This window comes from Channa argus, chromosome 8 (assembly GCF_033026475.1).
Source record: "Channa argus isolate prfri chromosome 8, Channa argus male v1.0, whole genome shotgun sequence".
Classification (NCBI taxonomy): domain Eukaryota; kingdom Metazoa; phylum Chordata; class Actinopteri; order Anabantiformes; family Channidae; genus Channa; species Channa argus.
The window spans coordinates 4,221,316-4,241,095 of record NC_090204.1 but is presented as its reverse complement, the minus strand read 5'-3'; the positions used below and the strand labels follow the sequence as shown (position 1 = coordinate 4,241,095).

The 19,780-nt window shown below is 37.7% G+C and overlaps 2 protein-coding genes across 8 annotated transcripts; one reads left to right on the top strand and one right to left on the bottom strand.

Moving 5' to 3' along the window:
• Positions 1-160: 160 nt before the first annotated feature.
• On the bottom strand, positions 161-3,172 carry LOC137131844 (retinoschisin-like). Its single transcript, XM_067513646.1, has 6 exons — positions 3,118-3,172; positions 2,809-2,825; positions 2,541-2,733; positions 1,706-1,847; positions 1,416-1,611; positions 161-557 (listed from the first exon to the last, which is right to left on the bottom strand). Exons 1-6 carry the CDS (start codon positions 3,170-3,172, stop codon positions 405-407), a joined length of 756 nt encoding a protein of 251 aa, XP_067369747.1. The 3' UTR covers positions 161-404.
• Positions 3,173-4,074: 902 nt separating this feature from the next.
• On the top strand, positions 4,075-19,764 carry LOC137131852 (AP-1 complex subunit sigma-2). 7 transcript variants are annotated; one of them, XR_010915045.1, is made up of 7 exons: positions 4,075-4,165; positions 4,878-5,056; positions 6,565-6,673; positions 6,839-6,976; positions 9,994-10,076; positions 12,854-14,934; positions 15,770-19,764. XR_010915045.1 is itself a non-coding variant. In XM_067513662.1 (7 exons), the coding sequence occupies exons 2-7, from the start codon at positions 4,878-4,880 to the stop codon at positions 15,880-15,882; spliced, it is 579 nt and encodes a 192-aa protein (XP_067369763.1). In that variant the 5' UTR covers positions 4,075-4,165; the 3' UTR covers positions 15,883-19,764. The 7 variants fall into 7 exon arrangements, 4 of the variants coding, with proteins under 4 accessions (XP_067369763.1, XP_067369762.1, XP_067369760.1 ...); XR_010915046.1 differs by lacking the exon at positions 9,994-10,076 and adding an exon at positions 7,947-7,977; XM_067513662.1 differs by lacking the exon at positions 9,994-10,076 and adding an exon at positions 7,947-7,977 and having other exon boundaries at positions 14,926-14,934.
• Positions 19,765-19,780: the final 16 nt, after the last annotated feature.

The following is a 19,780-nucleotide window of genomic DNA, read 5'->3' as shown; positions in this document are numbered from 1 at the left end:
AAATCTCAAATAAAACAAGCTAATTTGATTTGACTCTTGTAAAATGTTTTTTATTATTTCTAAATGGTTAATAAGTGATTGAATTTTTGTATTTTTTGTACTGAAGGAAGCTAGAGGAAATCCCCCTGTATACATTGATAAAAATGACTGTTTAACTTTTGTTGTTACAGATTAAAACACTGAAATTGTAGAGATGTTAAGACAGATGCAGTAGTGCACCAAAGGACATCAAACATGTCCACCTGGCCAGACTTAGTTTGCTTTGAGCTTTACCAAAAAAGACAAAACTTAAAGTTGTATTTAAGTAACATCACATTTCAGCACTGGACTGATGTTCCCTGTTTGGCAAGCGGCAGGTTGCCAGGGGAAGGGTGCACAGTGAGGAAAAAGCAGATGAGTAAACATCAGATGCACTTGTTCATGCACATTAGTAGCTCCATCCTCATGGCAATGCGGGTGTGCCAGCCCAGCGGCAGGAGGCGGATATAACGAGCCACTATAGGAGGGCGAAGCAGGTTCTGCACTGTGGAGGAGCGGTCAGAGTTCCCGTAGAAGACCTGAAAATGAGATAGTAAAGAGCTCGTAAAGATGCCTTTTTTTAAAATCAATTTCACTTCACTCTTCATGTGGGGTCCAGTTCCTCTTAACTAAAACAATCCCGTGGGTGATTGATGTGATGTTCTTAGATTATGTTGATTTATTGCATGTTTATGTTTTGTCTTTTTATCAATTAGATATTCAGGGCTCCTTTCATTGTTCATTTCACAAAGCCACGAATTTTCCATTTGAAAGTGTTAAAACATGACAATAAAAGTCCACATTAAAACTGAAGCTTTTTTAATTACTGATATTTTATTTTTTATCAAATAATTTTTATTGGCTTAAAATGTCTACGAGTACACTTCCTGAAAGTGACTTCTTCAAATGTGTCTTTATTAAGCAAGAGTCCAGACCAAAAAAGTAAAAGTAAATCTTCATTAAAGTGAAACATTAACATCATCGTAATGTTTTTTCGTACACACGAATAGAACATTTAGTTTAAATAAACAAGGTGACAAACAAAAGTAAAATTGTTTTACTAACAGGAGGGTCTTTCAGAGAGTTTATAATTTGCTGATATTTATCACTTAATCACTTAGCTGTGGTTTTAATATATTGCACTAAAGAAATCTCTGAACATTGCAACAGTTAGCATTTCATTTTCCCATGATCAGTTCGTTCAAGTCAACTGGAAAAAAGTGTCTGATATAAGCAGAGTGGGAACAGCTGTGATGTAGGCAGTGAGAAATTTGGTATTACAGGAAATGATCAGCACTTTGAAAAAGTAAAACTATATCAGTAGTCATGTGTGTGCTGTAAAACAATTTCAATGTTTGTAAGTTTTGATGTTCTATGCAGAACGTTTATGTCATTACCCTGTTGTTTCCTGTCTGGTCTTTGTAGTAGATCCAGTTAAGAGTCTCCACAGTTCGGTACTGGATGCTATATTTAGTAATCCACTCATCTGCATCACAGCGGCCCTGGGTGAGGATGCCAGACACCACTCCCGATTCCATCAAGTCAATCTGGATCCACTGGTACTGGTCATTGAACTTGGACAGCCATGCACACCTATCAAAAATCAAAATACATTCTTTTTTGTCTTTGTTGTTCGGCAGTGTATGCAGTGATATGAGCTGGAGAGGAGAGTGCATTGTTGACTCACCCAAAGCCTTGGTTGTTAAGTCGAGCCTTGTTGGGGATCCAGGAGGAGTACCAGCCTGTGTACTGGTCCTGATTGGAACAGCTGATCTGGTCTGATGTCACCGAACCAGACTCAAAGCCCAGGGCTCGGTGGTAGGGACATTCTGCGGTGGACAATGTATTAATTAGTGTAAGCCCACACATGTACCAGTAACATTTTAAATATACTTTATTGTCTAATGAAGCAATCTGAACTGCCTTCGTGCTTGTTCAGATCAAGCCCACAGTAAGATCGGATCCCTCAAAACTGGTGCATTGTATGGTAAAATAAGGTGATTGGGACATCATCTGATATGTATACTACTTCCATATAGTATGATAATGAAGGGCATGCTCCGTTTTGTTTTCTAATCCGATGCACATTTAACGTAACGGAGGAGTTCACATTTCAGGGCCAAAATTTTAGCTTCTCTATAACAGAACCAAGCCCTTTTACATACAGCAAGAACGTGGCTAAAAAATCCCCAGAACAGAGTAGAAGGAAGTTTGTGCACAACTGCAGTGATCCAGACAGAGCCAAGATTAGGCTGAGTGCACACGAGGACACAGCCGGCCAGATTCAGCTGTGTGATCCATCACACCATCTGGAGCATACAGACCTAAAAAACCCACTGGAAATCTTGCTGCATTCTCATTAATCTATATATCTGTGACATGTCATTATTCTTTGTGTAATGTAAACCTATTCAGCATGTAAAACAATAAAGGCATGGTAAATGAAGGACATCCGGCATCTTTGTGTGTGTGACAAAGAGTCACACAGACTCATATGACAAAGGTGAAGGGAAAGTTCTCACCTGGCATGCAGTTCAGTGTGTGACCCTGAGGTGGCGGCGACAGTGAGGTTGAAAGGACAGGTGCTGTGACAGCAGGGGTGCGTGTGGGTGAATCAGCAGATTCACAGTCACAGGTGCAGGCTTTCATGTTCCACGTTGATGTCAGCATCTGTTGGCTCTCCTGCAGCTCCTCCTGTGGGACCTGCTCTCCTTCCTAAAGGACGCATAAAGAGGAATTAATCCGCAGTTTGATCTTGGACTTAAACTTTTTTTGCCACTAGCCTCTTACCTGAACAGTGATCAGGGCTATAACGCATCAATAGTTGCATGAAATGCAGAAGCAGATGATGAAAATAAATGTGAAAACTCTAACTGACACTTCACAGCAGAAATAGAAAAAGTAAGGCGAAAATAACTTTTAAGTAATGCTAAATTCCAAAAGTCATTGCAGCAATGCTTTGTATGATTTTTTATTAACCTAGCTACAAAAGTCACAATAAACAAGGCAGTGAACAGTGAATATATTCCTGCTTTTTTAGGTTGGGTCCAGTGCATGATGATTTAACAAAATCCCTTTTGTAGGTGCACAGTGACTTACCCTGACATAGAAGCAGGAACCCCAGCATAACAGCACAACGAGCTGTGACCTCCATCTTCCTCTTTAGCTGTTCTGGAATGTGATGTGTGTGTGTGATACCTCAGGTTAGTGGATAGGATTACTATAATCCACAGGCCTGTGATGGCCTTATCTAATACTCTTTAGGGGACCTTACACACCATCCTTAGGCTGCTCTATTGCACTGCACCTGTGGTGAATACAATTGCTTTACAAATCAATCATTGTTGACAACCTGGGGGCGTCTGGGGTGTCTGTGCCATCATTTGTCAGCATACCTATTTGCGCTTAAATGCATAGATGTTAGATGTGTCTCAGATCTAACTCACACCAATCGGTACCGAGGCTGAAATTAAAACATCTTGCCAGATAGATACCATTAAAGCTAAGCAAGAATGTGCTTTTACTCTTTACTCTTTGGTTTAAGCCATTAACATACGTAATAAAAGAGTAACTGTAACCCAATTAAATTAGCTATTTGTCCCTGTAGAAATGTTAATGTTATACAGGAATACTAGCTGTTCTATACTGAAAATCATTCATGCCTACCTGACCATAACTTTAATATGTTTTAATTCTGGTTATTCTATTAAACAACTTCATCTGAGAATATTCTAGGCTTATGGGTCTTTGACAGAATAACCTAAAACTCTGGCCCATTGTGGTATATATTATGTTGAATATAATCAAGAGCAAAAACAATCAGTATATGTGGTCTGGAAGTCCAACACTGTATAATAACAAACATGTTCCTGGTTTATTCCGCGTCTATTTAAACATTCAGAGGCCGCGTGTAATGGTGACGTCACAACGGGCGGGATCACCATAAAATTCCTTAGGATTTGATAGATTTTTGTAGCAGCCTATCACATTTAAGCTAAGGAGGGGCCTGTCCAAATGTTTTACCCAATAAACAGCATCATGAGCGCCTCATTGACCAATCACATGCTGGATGCCAGGTGGCCGTGTTTCATGGTAGCGTTGGGTGGCTCATCTCTACAGAAGGGAAATACACTGTTATTTATTCACGGTAAGTAGTAGAGAAGAAAGATGTTATTTTTCCCTTTAATTTTAAATGCACATACACGCTCTGTTTCATGTCGTTTCAGAAACGGGTTAGGCGGTTGCTGAAGAGGCTAACTTAACATGAATGCTAACCTAAATAACGGTGTTAGGGGCACTTCCGTACTGGCTCTGTTTATAACGGCGAACACGAAATGATCATTTTAACCAAGTCGTGTTATTGGTGTAACCTTAAATATATTAAACTGTTTTTTACTTTTTTCAATGTATCTTGAATTGTAAGCGTGGAATACGTTGCCTTTGATGACAGTTGTTCTGGTTGGATTTAAACCTGAAGTGAGATGGTGTAATGTTTATCTAACACATGGCACCAGACTGTACATCAATAGCTCAGCAACTAACGTAGATAGTATCTTCAACTAAGAAATTCGTGATATTAAATCAAATTCTTGAAAATAATCCATTCTTAAAATTTTATTTGCCTTGCCTCTTCTTAATATCGTCTGCACCTATTAAATTTCCTGCAGTAATAATTTTCTTAATTTCGTCTTAATTTGCCATAATCATCCAGGATCTTAAGTGCATGGCATAAAAAGTCGCATGGTGTTTACTTTTAAATGCTTTTTGTCTCTTTCTGTGTTTTTAACCACCTAACTGCTTTAACTTATCTAGCATTGAGTTTCACAGCTCCTCAGTTCTTTCTCATCTCTTCATTTCAGATGCAGTTCATGCTTCTCTTCAGTCGACAAGGCAAGCTCAGGCTTCAGAAATGGTACGTGCCTTTGTCTGATAAGGAGAAGAAAAAGATCACCAGAGAATTGGTGCAGACAGTCCTGGCCCGAAAGCCCAAAATGTGCAGCTTTCTTGAATGGAGAGACCTCAAGATTGTATATAAGAGGTGGGTTGAGTTTAGGCTTGTTTTTGAACAAAATGCTTTTTGCATGAATGCTCACAAAATACAAATTTTACCACTCAGCTAAGGAATCAGGAGAGAATGTTGTAAAAGAATTGAAGACAAAACCGCAACTGTACTTACACTACAACAAGAACGAGCATTAATTTTGCCTCATTATATCCTGTTGCTATGCCAACAGACAGGCAGGCAGAATGGTGAACCCAGGTGACCTAACAGGGACAGACAAACACTGTGCTTGAAGTGCTGGCCAGTCAGCAACTTTGCACCATTGCTCAAACAGACCAATGTTTATTTACCTATTAAATTTCGATAATTACATTTCCATTTTTTATATTTATTCGAAGTTTCTTATGTACATTAATTCAACTCGTATTACATCTATGTCATAAAAGTGTAATTAACGAGTGATTAGGGCTGCTTCTACTGGATGTAGTTGTAGTGCAATGATCAGTAAATATATTTTCTCTATAATTCTGCGTAGCTGTTAGATTCCTAACTGTCTTGATAAAGAGTGTGTGTTATACCTACTGCAAAGGTGGAAAGGAGTGGCAAACGTTATTCGGTTTGCGGAGGCACGAAAGAGCAAGAACATTAAAAAAATCAATCAAATTAATACAAAAAAAAAATTGTCTTTAGTGAAAAGAGAAATTTTAACATGGTACCCTTCCCTACTAACCAGGCTACCAAATTCAACATAAAGATGCACATTATTTTATTAATTATATTTTGGGACCTTCCTTTACTTCAAGTTAAGCCTGTGTTTCTGTTTCATGGCTGTTGTTTTGCTGTATGAGTCAGCTACAGTAAAAGTGCCATTTCACTTCTCTGTGCCAAAGACAGCTACACTACTGAAGTGAATCCATTGTGTTGTTTGGCTCTGCCTTGCATTCATTTGCACAAACGGCAGACAAAGATGGAGCGCAGCATGAAACAATAAAGAATTGAGAGAAAGCAGTCGATCACATAATGAGAATCAATAATGCAAGCTGCTGTCCTGTTGAGTTTGAGACTTCTTTATGTCCCGTTCTGCTTGTCTTTGAACAGCTTGGTCCATTGTGACTTCCTGCCCTGCTGGTTGTGATGGATCAACTGACCAGCTCCTTTATTAGCCACTCATCACATGCTTAAAGAATGCCTCAGGGATTATCAGGGATAAAGAACCATGGCAGAATGAGGCTTAACTGAAACAACCTTATGCATCTGGCTCCAAGCTTTAAATGAATACCAAGTACCACAGCAAACAACCATTCTTATTTATAGTAAAATGCTCTCTCAGCACTATTACTGTGAGCTGGGAGAGAGTGTATACTATATATACACAGGGAGATCCTGTCTAACTGACAAAAATGCATAGTCAGCTCTTCCTCTATTCTCTTTGTCAGGTTGATGTAGTAGTTTTCAGAGGGAAAGATGCTTTTCTCAATGCAGTATTTTTTTTTTTTTAGGTATACTGTCAAGTTGAAGTTGGTTGACTTGTTTGTCTGTTGCAGATATGCCAGCTTGTACTTCTGCTGTGCAATAGAGGACCAGGACAATGAGCTCATCACACTGGAGATCATCCACAGATATGTGGAGTTGCTGGATAAATACTTTGGCAGTGTGCGTTTCTGTTCTGTCTGTCCTTTTGATTGTATGTAATGTGCATTCATATCATGGGTAATCCAATGTTTCCATCATGTTAAACCAGTAATGATGTTCATTTGTAATAATTGTTATATAATTTATACTATAAAGTTGTAATTAGTGTTCATTTTTGCTCAACAGGTTTGTGAGCTTGACATCATTTTCAACTTTGAAAAGGCCTACTTTATTCTGGATGAGTTCTTGTTGGGTGGGGAGGCTCAGGAGACATCCAAAAAGAATGTATTAAAGGCCATTGAGCAGGCAGACCTTCTACAGGAGGTAAGGCATGGAACGAATCCTATACATTGAGTGAGATGTGCCTTGAATGGACAGTTTTAAAAAAATGGTTGCAAAACAATTTTTTGTGGACATGCTGTTAGGGGTCAAAACAAAATGCTGTTAGGGGTCTTTTTAAAATTTTTATGCACACATAATAATATGCATCTTAGGTGGATGAAAACCAGGTGTCTGCATCTTAAAACTTAAACTTAAAACATCTCTGATCTGGCATTTAGGACAATTAAATTTTATCACAGCAGTAGCACTGTGAGTTTAAATTTTTGTTTTTATATATGCTCTAATGATCCCCGTGGGAGTATTAGAGGCATGTTTCAAATCTCAAATAAAATAAAGACAAATGTTCTCATCCCTCAAATTACCCAGGTAAAAAAATCATTAAGAACTTCCTGGTGGTTTTAATGTTATGGATAGAAGTCAGCATGGGCAGTTTGACCAGTCTGTGCTCACACAGCCCAAACGCTTGATATTCTGTGAGATCTGAATTGAACATGGCCAAACTCAAATATTTTCCTCGCTGACCCATGTCCACCACCACGGAAACCACAAGTTGGTATTATTGTTGCAGCTGATTGGTGTATACAGAGCCTTTTAATGTTGATGTTATCTGTTTTTCCTGTCTCACTTCCCTGTTAAGTGCATGGGGGCCACCTGGGACTGCTAGTATTTCATGGTGTTTTTCTTATTTTCTTTTTTTTGCACATTTGCTCACACTGGGTAGTGTTATGTTCCTAATGACTAATACTGTTGTTAATTTGAGTTTCTGAATTGCATAAGTATAGTACTTTAGCAGCCTTTTGCAAATCTTTGTCATTTTGTTTGCTTTCCTTTTTGATCTATCTTATCTAGATTTTATTTTTTATTGAAAATAGTGCTTTATTATCTTTCACTTTTAGTTTGCCTGAACTTAATCTTGATTTCAGCTGCTATATTTCTCTCTTTGCTAATGAAGAATATAGACTTTCAGATGCGCCTGTTTGCAGGTACAGTTTGTAAAAATCCAAATAATCCTTGCTGCTGCATTAGATAATTAGCCTCCAATATCCTGTAGAATCACCACCACTATAAGCCAGCAGAAGAGACATATCAGCAATGGTAAAGTGTCAGGATTGCACCATACATGGCAAAATTGCTGATGTGTTTTTTTTCTGCTGTGTAATGACTCCGAACTTGAATTTTGTTGTAACTACAATCCTAAGCACTAACCAATACCTCTTCTTCAGCAATGAATAACACAAGTAATACGTGCAAGTTAGTAGTTTGTAACACTTGAGGATATTTATATTTACATTTACATTTGTGACGAAGGCAGCAGTGAAGTGAAAAGAAATGCTGTGACCAAGAGAAAGTAGTGAAAAGTGGTTAGTGTTAAGTCTCCAAATCTACTGAAAATTGAAGGAATTCTCACTGATTTCAGTTCTAAAATCTATTATTACTCACAGAGAAACCTGCTGATCTCAAAGAAATTGATAGCACAATAAAACCTAAATATTAAGTATTAGTAAAAAGCTAAAGTTGTGTGATTAATAAGATTCTAGGCTTCACTTATTTAAAATTTGACAAGTGGCAGCTCAGAAATAAAGCCTTATTGTCTGCATTGCTGAGAACACACACAGACATTCGCCCTAGATTAACATTTCATATAGAGGGACCATAATTACAGTAGCACAGTGTCATTGCAATTATGATTTTTGACTGTACGCACATATAGCAGAGCATGGACAGCAACACTGCTGTATGTCATCTAACAAAACCACCAGTTTGAATGTATCATAATTCAAACACCTTTACTTTGTCATTTGTGGAATATAGTGTGTAGGTAATAGCTAAGCTACATTATGAGATGAGAAAAAATGTGTTGTCAGAATGAAAAGGATGAGCTTCTTAAGCCGATTTTAATGTAAAAGATATGTAAATGGTTAAATGCATGCTGAGTTATATTACACAATAGTCTAGTCTTAACCATTATTCAGTGTCAGCAGATCGCGGGTCGGTTTTGCTGGATTTGTTTGCTCAACATTTATTCAGTTATTGAGCCAAAAGGCCACTTTTAATGAGTTCTGGGAAGCAGAACCAGGCCACTGCTGACAACTCATTAACATCCAGTGCAGAAAAGTAATCTGCTGTGAACTGCAGAGAACATCGTATGCAGAAGTGTCACAAATATTATTAAATAGTTTGGCACAGATTTCAAGCTGATTGCTATTATATGCTAATGCATATCATTGATAGTGTATTTTACAGTTTTATAATATTTCAGGTATGTAACTAAATGAAAACATTAACATTGGTCAGGAATGCTAGCCTAACAATTTGTTCGTCAGACTTTCTTGCGCATAATAACTTTTATGATCAGATACTTATAATTTACACAAATTATCCAAATATGTAAAAAAAATATCAGTTTGTTGGAATATTATGTGGAAACATAAAATTTAACTCTTGCACTCACTGATATTTGAGATATTTGTCTTCAAAATGTGTGTCAAGGTTTCAACTGAAGTATTTCAGAATATTGCTAAATAATTATCACAACACAAAGGCAAAACATGGCCACCAAAGTTTTTTTTTAAACTGAATGTTTACTCATTTTGTGAAACTAGGAAGACAAAGTGGCCTAAATTAAGCAGTAAAGTTGGGAAGCATTAGGAAGCCTGATTTGTGGCCCATAGCCATTACCTGCAAGGCAGCTTCTGCCCAGCCATGTCCATAATCTCCAAGGACAAACTGTAAAGCTGTTCACTGAGTTAAAGTCAGCGGGACCTTCAGGTAGTTTTACTGTAGAGGACATACTGTGCTGTGATCCTAAAAGGCTTATGGTAAGTTCTTAATGCAGTTCTTTTTCCTTTTAAGTGCATGATGGGAGTAGCTATTTAAACTCATTTAGTTGATTTTCTTACTTTGGAAGGAGTGGTGTTAAAACCCCAGGAGTAACAATCCAAGTTCCCCCAGAGGGATCAAGGATGAGGTTTCTGATTGGCTCAATTCTGTATTTGTAGAGCCAGAGTGAAGACTGGGGAAGTTTGCCAAATGAGGAGATCTTGTAATGGGCCTAGAGTCCATCCATGCCTCCATCCAGGCAGTGGGTAACTTCTAGACTGGTGTAGTCAATCAGTCAGCATGGGTTTCCACTACTGCGTGCCGTGAAATTCTTGCATGTACTTTACCTCATAGCTCTGACTAAGAAATACAGTATGTGACACAATAAAGGGTCATTACAAGGCATGAAATCAAACGTGAATGAAACATGCCTGAATACACTCAGTTTCACTAACAGGCAGCATAATCCAACGCTTTTCACTTTGTATGTTTTAGTTTGGATTCTCATTACACTATTGCATAATAGTGTAGTAATGGAATATTGGATTTTTATAAAAAATTGTTAAATAAAATATGAATTTTGAGTTTGAATTTTAATTTTAAGTGAAAGAGCTGCCTGTGTGAAGACTGTGAAGTACTAACAGCACTGAATGAAATCGCTGAGTATGGATTTCTGAGCAATAACACTGTGTTCCTGTATTTTGCATTTACCTGGAATAACACTAATTCCGCAGCTTATTGTACATGCTGTTATATGACCACAACTATAATTTTCCAATTACTTCTAAGAAAAAGATTTTGTTATCCATATTTTTTTTTCTTAACTAATTCCATTAAAAGACCAAAACCAACCATGCAGTGATCTGTTTTTCAGGACTCTGACTTGCTTAGCTTGTCTGTTGTACTCAGCCTCAGGCGCTGGTTTATGCTACACTGGTTCCCACTTGGCTGGGCACTTCTTGGCCCTTAAGGAGGTACCAAAATGAAGTTTCATACTTATTCCTACCACGAATTTATGGCAAAGGATTACATATCTGGGAATAACTCAAAATAAACTACAGTGCCCATTATTGACATAATAATAATAAAGCCTGTCAGCCAGTGCAATGATGTGGCTAACTGCTATGTTTTTATGGTTTTGGAGCAACAAAGAGGGGGAAAAAAAGCCACAAACATACTTATACTTAATATTTACAATTGTTAGTAAGATTGACTCATTGTTGGTTTTTGTTTAAGGGGATTTGTTGACAAAAATGAAACACATTAAAACAAGCCAGAAGAGGCACTTTTCTGCCCAGATTAAATTATAAAATGTCTGTTGTATTTGAGATGCTGCAGAATCCCCATAGAGAAACAATTCATAAACCAACAACATCGTCTTTTAGATAATGTACACATAATACAGGTTAGATAGCGGTTGCTAGATATAAAACTGCTTGGTCAGAGTAATACAAAGGTTGATGTGGGGCACATTTGGAATTAGCGCCCCTGGCTTTAGGGCATTAGTAAGTGCACTGTGCAGTAATTAGACAGAAAACATACCACAAGGGATTTGGTTTAAACTATTTTAATAAGCCTTTAATTAAATATTTTTCAGGAGCTGGCCATTACTTTGGTGCCAGCAAGCAAATCTTTTGGAATAATGATGCCTCAGAAGATTTCTAGCTCAGCTTAACTCTCAATGTGCAGCATCAGAGATAAATTGAGCACAGACTTTCCCACAAAGAGGGCACTGTTTTCGTGGTGGTGCACGGTTAGTCCCCTGTTCCTTTAGCACATACTGTAGATGTGTAGATGTTGTAGGTCCCTGAGCAACTTTACCTGAAATGACCAGTGGTGCTTTGTTCTGCTTATTTTTGTTCTTATATAAATAAGTTTGTCTCACAGGTGTAATGGTCCCAAATATGGCTTCTGAGTCCTCTGGTCTTTTCCAGAATTAGGCCCACAGAGGTGAATCCTGTGTCTGTGGACTACCTGCACCTCTAGATCCCTATAGTCACAACTAGTTTCACTCTGTGTGTAGCTCAGTTTGTGCTGGTTATGACAGTGTCACTGGGCTCAGCTGACAGTACATGTTTGTATTGGAAAGGTTTGTCCTAGTTTGTTTGTCTTTCTTGTTCATGTACGTGTCACATTTCATTGACACTGTCCACATTACTAAATGCTTTGCATCAATACATTGGAATAGGCAGTGCTTCAAGTCTGCATGGGAAAAATAAACAGTTTACTTTTCAAAGAGTTTTAATCTGTTCATACCCTCTCACTAAAATGGTGGGATTTTTTTTTACCCTTATTCATATTTTACAGATTAGTGTGAAATACAGACTTGAGCTCAAGTGTGATAGCTAACATCCCTGTTTAGCATATTTTAAAGCTGAATAGAGCCCCCCACCCCACCCCCTGTGAGTTTGTTGACTTTAGGTGAGTATTGTAGAAAAAGTTACATTTTCTTACAACTATCCTATTTAAGAAACCTTAAAGGAACAGTTTGAATTTTTGGGAAATATGCACAGCGAACCTTCCTCTAGTCCGAAGTGTACAAGGACAAAAAGAAGCACAAAGAATCAATAAAAACAACAAAACGACTTTTCTTGTCCAGAATATACCTATTGTCCAGTTCCAGCAACTATGTGGAGTTGCTGCACCACTGAAACAATTTCAGGCACAATTTATATTTTTTACAGGTTTGTGTTCAGATTAAACAAACAAATATGTGTTAATGTGTGAACTTTACAGCTCAGTTACAGGAGCAGGCTAGTTGTTTCCCCTTACATGAAAGTTGTATCTATCATCTGATCTAACTCTCTGCAGGAAGGTGGTTATTTCCCCCGAAATTCGAACTTTTACTATTTTTGTAACTATATTGCTTTACTAGGAAATGTTTGTCTTCAGTTAATACCTGCTGCCTGCTGCTCTGTCTTCTGCATGTCCTGTGTGTGTGTGTGTGTGTGTGTGTGTGTCTGTGTGAAGGGTCTGAATGAGAGGACTGTTACGACTCGGTGTTTTGTTTTCTAAGCTGTGTGCATTTCTCTCCCCCAGCCCCGTCATGAGTACTTTAATGTGCCTGTGTACTGATTGGCTGCCATCGTGTCTGCTGCTGCCGCCACTGTTGCTGCTACTGTCCACCCTGCATGCTGAGTTCCTCAGTGCCTGGCACCTTTGTTTCTGCCCTCTGAGCACCTGTCATTGTAATGGGTTTGGGGGTGTCACAATAGTCTCTGTTCACCGTTCAGTTCAGTACATGACAGTCATGATACAATATTGGTCACAGTATTGAAAAATCCATAGGTAATATGGTAAAAGTGCTAACCAAACAAATGGTACTGTAGTTACTCACCGACACATTTATTCAGTCAAATGTTTTGTGATGATATATTGTTACATGCCTGTCACTGGTTCACTCTTGGTTGGTTTCATTGCACCAGTTAGACAACTCTGTTTATTATAACTGTAAAACAATGAGTCATGTCACAACTCAAAAGATATGATATGAATGTGAGGTTCACTTACTAGATTTCTGTTAAGGCCCTAAACCTTCAGCTTCAAAGAGACACGCAAAGAAATTTAGCAAGTGGAACTGTTGATGCTACACAGTTTTTGTAGTTCAGCTATTCACTTCAGCAGCTTATTTACTAATTATTTAAAAGCGGGAAATTAGTGGCTGTAGGTTTTGGTCTAAAAGAAAATTAGAGCCATTGAATCAGAATGAAAAATGATTTTTGCAATGTAAAATATTGCAAAAATCTCCACTTTTTTTACTGTTTGTCTGTGCAGTTAGCCCTCAAAATGTGTGGGTAAGTCTGCCCCCTGTTGCACAGGTTGTAGTACAGGAGCACAAATGGGTTAGATTAAGTATATTGTAAATGTTTAAAAACGCACACTGTTTGAAAGGAAATGCTAAAATGACTTATCACAAAAAATGTTGTTTTTATTGTTATGTAAACACAGAGCTCAACTAGGCTCATCATTACCCACAAGTTATTAATAGAACCAAGAGGACTTCATGTTAGTTTATTGCATATTTTTATTGATTGTCTTCATCTTGTTTTTGTGACTGAACTCACTTTATTTTGCCCGTGGGTGGGAAATGAATGTACGAATGGCTCATGGGTTAACTGTTCCTTTATCATATGTGTCACTTTGTATCATCTTATTTTAAATCACATGCGTTTGACTTTTTGTGTTTTCTTGTGACTGTGATTTCTAGGGTTTTTGGAACAATGTGTAAAACGTAAATAGAACCGAATGCAATGATTTGCAAATCCCATCAACTCATATTTCATTCACAATAGAACTCATTTTAATCATCTGATATGTTGATTCTATTGGGAATAAAATATGGGTTGATTTGCACATCATTGCATTCTGTTTTTATTGACATCGCCACAGCCTTTTTGAATTTGAGTTGTATTTCGACGCCCTATTTATTTCCTATTTAAATTCAGTGAATATCAAAAAACCCACTATCAAGGTAAGTAATGGTCGTAGCATATTTGCTCAGATTTTGCACTGATTATCAAAGCCCCCTTGGCTTTCTACATCATAATAATCAACATTCAAACACAAGTTAAATAATTGCAAAATGACTAAGCACTTAAATGTTTTATATGATCAAACATTGACAATCTTTTTCCTACTTACATAGAAAGACACACTGCATACAGACATGACGAGGACATTTTCTCCATGTACATAATAAAAATTGCTTATGATTCTGTCAGTTAAGTGTCTTTCTTTGATATAACTGATTGTTCCCTATGTTCAAGATGTTTTTGCAAACAGCACCTTATGATCACTGACATTTAGTAATTCAGTTTTTACTGCAAATAAACTTGATAACTTCACTAAAGTTGTGCAGTACCTTATTGGCTTTGCGGATGATGCTTGGCTTACATAATCTACGACAAGGGACTTGTCATTCTACTAAAACCTATCCAGTGAGTGAAAACTCTATAATTGGTAAATAATGCATAGTTTATGCTTCAAGATCTGGGTGGCCAACTAAATTCCAGAAGTCACTATGTCTAAGTGGGTTGTTTCTCTTGCATAAAATAAGATTTCTGTCTCACTGCTCAACTCCTCTCTTTACTTTGTGCTTAACCTTTTTTTAGGATGCCAAAGTAAGTGCTTCTCTTTTTTTCTGCCACAAACCACCAGCTCTTCCAAACATAACTAAAATGGAAAAACCTTGCCTACAATATTGCATGCATTTGATGTCATCTCTCTTTTATCTTCATTGTGTGTTTGTGTGCACATATAAAGAGGCTATTGTAGATATTAATGCAAACTTTAACTTAATGCTGTATCAAATTCCCTCTGTTAGTTCGAGCGTGTGAGCCTCGAGCCACCATTGTCGTTTTTCATTATTTACATTATTAACTAGATTTAGTATTAATATAGGTGCGCTATTTTACTTTCCCCCATTCATACGGTGCACACGTATGACCAAGGCTCTGCTGAAAATGTTGCACTTAGCAACAGTTGGTGGTCGTAGTGTGCAAAAAAAGTGTTTTGCAGCAGTAAACATTTTTCTATGTATTAATTTGATTTAATATTAATATACATTTTATTTGTGCAGCTTTAGTTTCAACTATCAAATGCAGTATCACACCAAAAACATTTGGGGTTATCTCAGTGGGAGCTGTGGCCCAATGCTTTATGAGAGTAATAATATTAGCAATTGAATTTGTTTTTCTATTGTTTTGCAGCTTTACCTGTTATCTATTTGCATGAAATATGCATGCATGGTTACCATGTCATGCCATGTGAATATCCCTCCACCGCTACTTGTCATTACACCAAAAAAACATGGTGTCACCGTTTGTGTGTGTGCGTGCATGGAGTAATTCTGGTTATACTGTTAAAATTTGCTGTAATAATTATGTGGTAAGTATCTCACTGAGCACTTTATGTACTTTACTTTATTGGAGCTGTGGTTGCTCTCTTCCCCCGCAGGAAGCGGAGACCCCGCGCAGTGTGCTGGAGGAAATTGGACTGACATAAACATGCTCCTCAACATCTCCCATTTTGCCACAAACTCCCTCTGCCAGCTCCCCTGTTGTATGTAGCCGATAACAACTTCAATTCATCTTTGAGCACATGCACACTCTCTCTCTCTCACACTCACACACACACACACACACACACACACACACACACACCTTTTTCCTGTGCATCTGTTATCCACAACCTGCCTTTGTTTTAGGCTTTTTCTTCAGAGACAATGTAGCACCGGTTGTCTGTTTCCTACTGAGTCATTTATTTGTTCAGTGTGATGACGTTAACTGTTACCCAGGAACTTTTGCTGCATTCACACCAATATACTGTACTGAGGGAACTGCTTCGATTTGACCAAATATTATTAAGACATGTGGAATATGCTGTATTGTAAAGGGAAGTTTAAGTATTACATAAAAAGCACCAAAGAGTTGTTAATCTTGCCTAACATTGCATTAGGATTATAATGAACATGATCATTGTTTCACACAAGCACAACATTGCTGGAATTTATAATATATCTACTTACACTGTCATGCAGCCCTGCAGTCTGATGTGACTGTGGAAAAACTGACATACAAATACTGTATGTGATGTCTATTAAGTATTCTCAGTTTACAGGCCATTATCTCACCTATATTCTAATTATTTGATGTGTTGATTTCTATTAACCATTTCATGTTAATTGCCTTATTCTTTAATTTGGTCATTCAAAATTAAAATAGTCAGTTATATTTCCATAATTCAATTGCATTTGCATGCCACTCAAATGTAGCAGGTAAATACACTGACTTTATTTTTATTAATGTGTTATGTGCAAGAACTAAATTGTTCTTTTTCTTCAGGTTTACTACTGTGCTTTTGTTTTGTTGTTTTTTTGTAATGATAAACCTACTGTGAACGCCAGTGACTCTAAAGACCTTGTCAGTGTTGTAGAGTTTAATTAAAGACACAAATGTTACAGCAGCTTTCAAAAAAAAAAATTACAAAGTGCTTTTAAACTCCCTAGGGTATTATATTCTTAATTATTGTTTTAGCATGTTGCAGCATGACACCATCAAAGTTGGTGTTTGGCCAGTTGCTGAAGTTCAGTCTTTTTAGCCCTATTTTACCTCTAACTGAGTGAAATAGCTGAATCTTTAGCAGTTAGATATTTGGCTTTCTTTACTGGCGAAGGAACTTGGTTGCACTCAAAAATAGCGAAATACAGCGTTTGGCGAGAAGTAGCCAATATTAGCCTAAATTTGTTAATCTCAGCAGAAGAGGGACCTTAATTTAGGGATAGGGAATAAGGTTGAGTGAGAAAGTTAGTTAACCAGCTGACTAACTTTGCCACGTTGTGCTGGGCTGGTCGAGTACATTGCCAAACTTAGTACAGGTCTGCATGGGCATGAACAGCTGCCTCTTGCTGCTAAAAAGGGTGTGACGGATATTGGTGAGAAGTAAACATAGAATAAGAGATAAAAGAGGCTAAAAAGTAGGACCTCCATGCTAATGCAGGCCATCCTTTTACATACTCATATAAATAATGCAGCATTGACTTTTTGGATAAGCTTGTACTAAAAATGTTTTCCCTCATGTATGAATAACGAAAAAACAAAACATAAAACTGGTCGTGGCATTAACTTACAGACCACTGATTAACCCGAAACTTCAAAACACCTACACACCTCATGTCCAGTCACACTGGTGCTCTCACTTTTTCTGATTAAACTATACACACACAGATGTACAGACTGTGGTGACTCACATCTCCCTCACATCCCTATTTGATTTATCTCACTTGTTGCAACCAATTTAGACCTTGTATTCCCAGTCACCCACATGGTTTAGTAGCCTTGTGCGACCCTAAACATAGCTCCACCCAACTCCAACATGAGCATACGTCTAATTGGGAAGAACATGATTGAAAACACCTATGAGGGCATGCCAGGCCTTAAACCAACACTCTTAAAACCGTTTCACTGTCGACTCAAAATTGGTAGTGAACAAGAAATTTGGCCACTGATGGGAAGATATGACATACTGTACAGCTTGGAAACTGCCTAACTGCTGTGGTTCTGGATTACAACAGTGCTAAATCAACCATACAATAGTGTCATAAAGCATAGCGGACTGTTATGAATTTAAAAGATGATCACAAATAGTCTCACAATGGCCGTACAAGCATGAAACTTGGCATTTTGTTAGTATTTTACAGTCATCTTGCACTGTGTTTTCTGTACATTATTAAGAATTTTAATTATTAAGAAGCTGGTGTTGTTTAAACTATATATTTTGTCTGAACAACCATGTTTGTGTTTTTCTATTTTGCTGTCTATACATCATTCGGCCACAACATTAAAACCTTAATGCCTTATATTGTGTAGATCCCCCTTGTGACATCAGACCAGCTCTGACCCATTGTGACACAAAATCCAGAAGAGATCTGAAGGTGTCCTCTGGTATCTGATAGGGCCTCCATAGATTACACTCCCATAGTGCATTCTGGTGCCATCTGTTTCCCAAGTAAACAATGCACATGATGCTTCAGAGCGGGACACCTTTGTGCTCTCCGTGTTCTATGGTCTAGTTCTGATGTGTGCATTCAGACATGGACGCCCAGATAGCGAAGATGTGGCTCCATTGCTCCACGTGTAGCACTGGTCAGTTGGATTCGAGTGTAAAGTTGACCACTTGGCAAATGTAGATACGGCTTCGACTTAAAACAATACGGGCCACATCTAAATTGCCATAAATTAGCTAACGTGGATTTGAGCCCACATTATAGGATATCAGGACATGGCCTGTGTGTCGTTAAAACATAAATTAAGTGGATTATCAGTAAAAATAGGAAATAAATTACAAAATGTCACTTAGCACACATCTTTTGCTGCTTTGAATTTATACTCTCTTAGTTTTATCGTTTTATAAACACACTGTAACAATGAAATATCATCTTATTACTTATTTTTGCACATTCAGTTCAGGTGTAGTGTAAAACTTGTATATATATGTTTGGTATAAATTGGCCTAATCCGTTTAGGCCTAATTGGTCTAAAATAGCCTTAATTATGGAAGTCACTCTATCAATCATTTTGTGATTTTCTTTTAAATTTGTTTTCACATTAATTAACCAGTACTGTATAATGGTAGGGAATCAAGGCATTTCTGGTAATATATTTAAAGACTGTTTAAATAAAACAAAAAATATTGCCTCATGACTATACAAATGTACAAATTTTGTATGTGGGCCACAACTGGGCCATATTAATTTTACTGTCTAGACAAGGGTCATTGTGTGGTACACAGTTTCAGACACAGCAAGCTTTGATACACTGCCTGTTCTGACACGTGTCGAGCATAACCAGCATTCGGTTTTTCAGCGGTTTGTGCTGCAGTTGCTCTTCTGTTTGACAGGATGAGACGGGCTGCTTTTGGGTTTGCCCATCAATGAACCTGATGCTATAAACTAGTTGACCTTCCTTGGATCACTTTGGATAAATAGAGACCAGTGCATGCTGGGAACACCCCACATGCCCAGTTTTCCTGCTTCGAAAACATCAACTTTAAGAACGGATTGTTCAATAACTACCTAACATATCCCACATCTTCAGGTGCCGTTATAATGAGACAATTAGTGTTATTCAGGTCGCCTCTCAGTGGTTTTAATGGTGTGGCTGATCTGTGAATATGTCTGATGTGCTGAAATATCTTCATATAATCACCTTGTATAACTGAAAATAAACCTTTCCACGTTTGTGTGTTACATACTGAATCTCAAGAGGACTGTGTATAAAGCAAAAATATACAGTAGTTACAGCATGAGTGCAGTGCAACCTGTGTATTCCATTACTGGTCTTGTGTTTACTTGCTGAAGATAAACTGCATAGTTTACAGTGTGAAATGAACAAAGGAAGAAGGTTGTGCTTTGTCTCGATTTCAGCAATAAAGAGTATTTCAAGCTGTCATAACCAGCTTGTTTCCCTT

Excerpts from the sequence above, each read along its gene's own strand:
- LOC137131852 (XM_067513662.1), top strand. The coding sequence starts at position 4,878 with ATGCAGTTCATGCTTCTCTTCAGTCGACAAGGCAAGCTCAGGCTTCAG. Across the intron at positions 5,057-6,564 it reads CTCAAGATTGTATATAAGAG|ATATGCCAGCTTGTACTTCT; the intron begins GTGGGTTGAGTT and ends TGTCTGTTGCAG. Across the intron at positions 6,674-6,838 it reads TGGATAAATACTTTGGCAGT|GTTTGTGAGCTTGACATCAT; the intron begins GTGCGTTTCTGT and ends TTTGCTCAACAG.
- LOC137131844 (XM_067513646.1), bottom strand. The coding sequence starts at position 3,172 with ATGGAGGTCACAGCTCGTTGTGCTGTTATGCTGGGGTTCCTGCTTCTA. Across the intron at positions 1,848-2,540 it reads CACACTGAACTGCATGCCAG|AATGTCCCTACCACCGAGCC; the intron begins GTGAGAACTTTC and ends TGTCCACCGCAG. Across the intron at positions 1,612-1,705 it reads CTTAACAACCAAGGCTTTGG|GTGTGCATGGCTGTCCAAGT; the intron begins GTGAGTCAACAA and ends GATTTTTGATAG.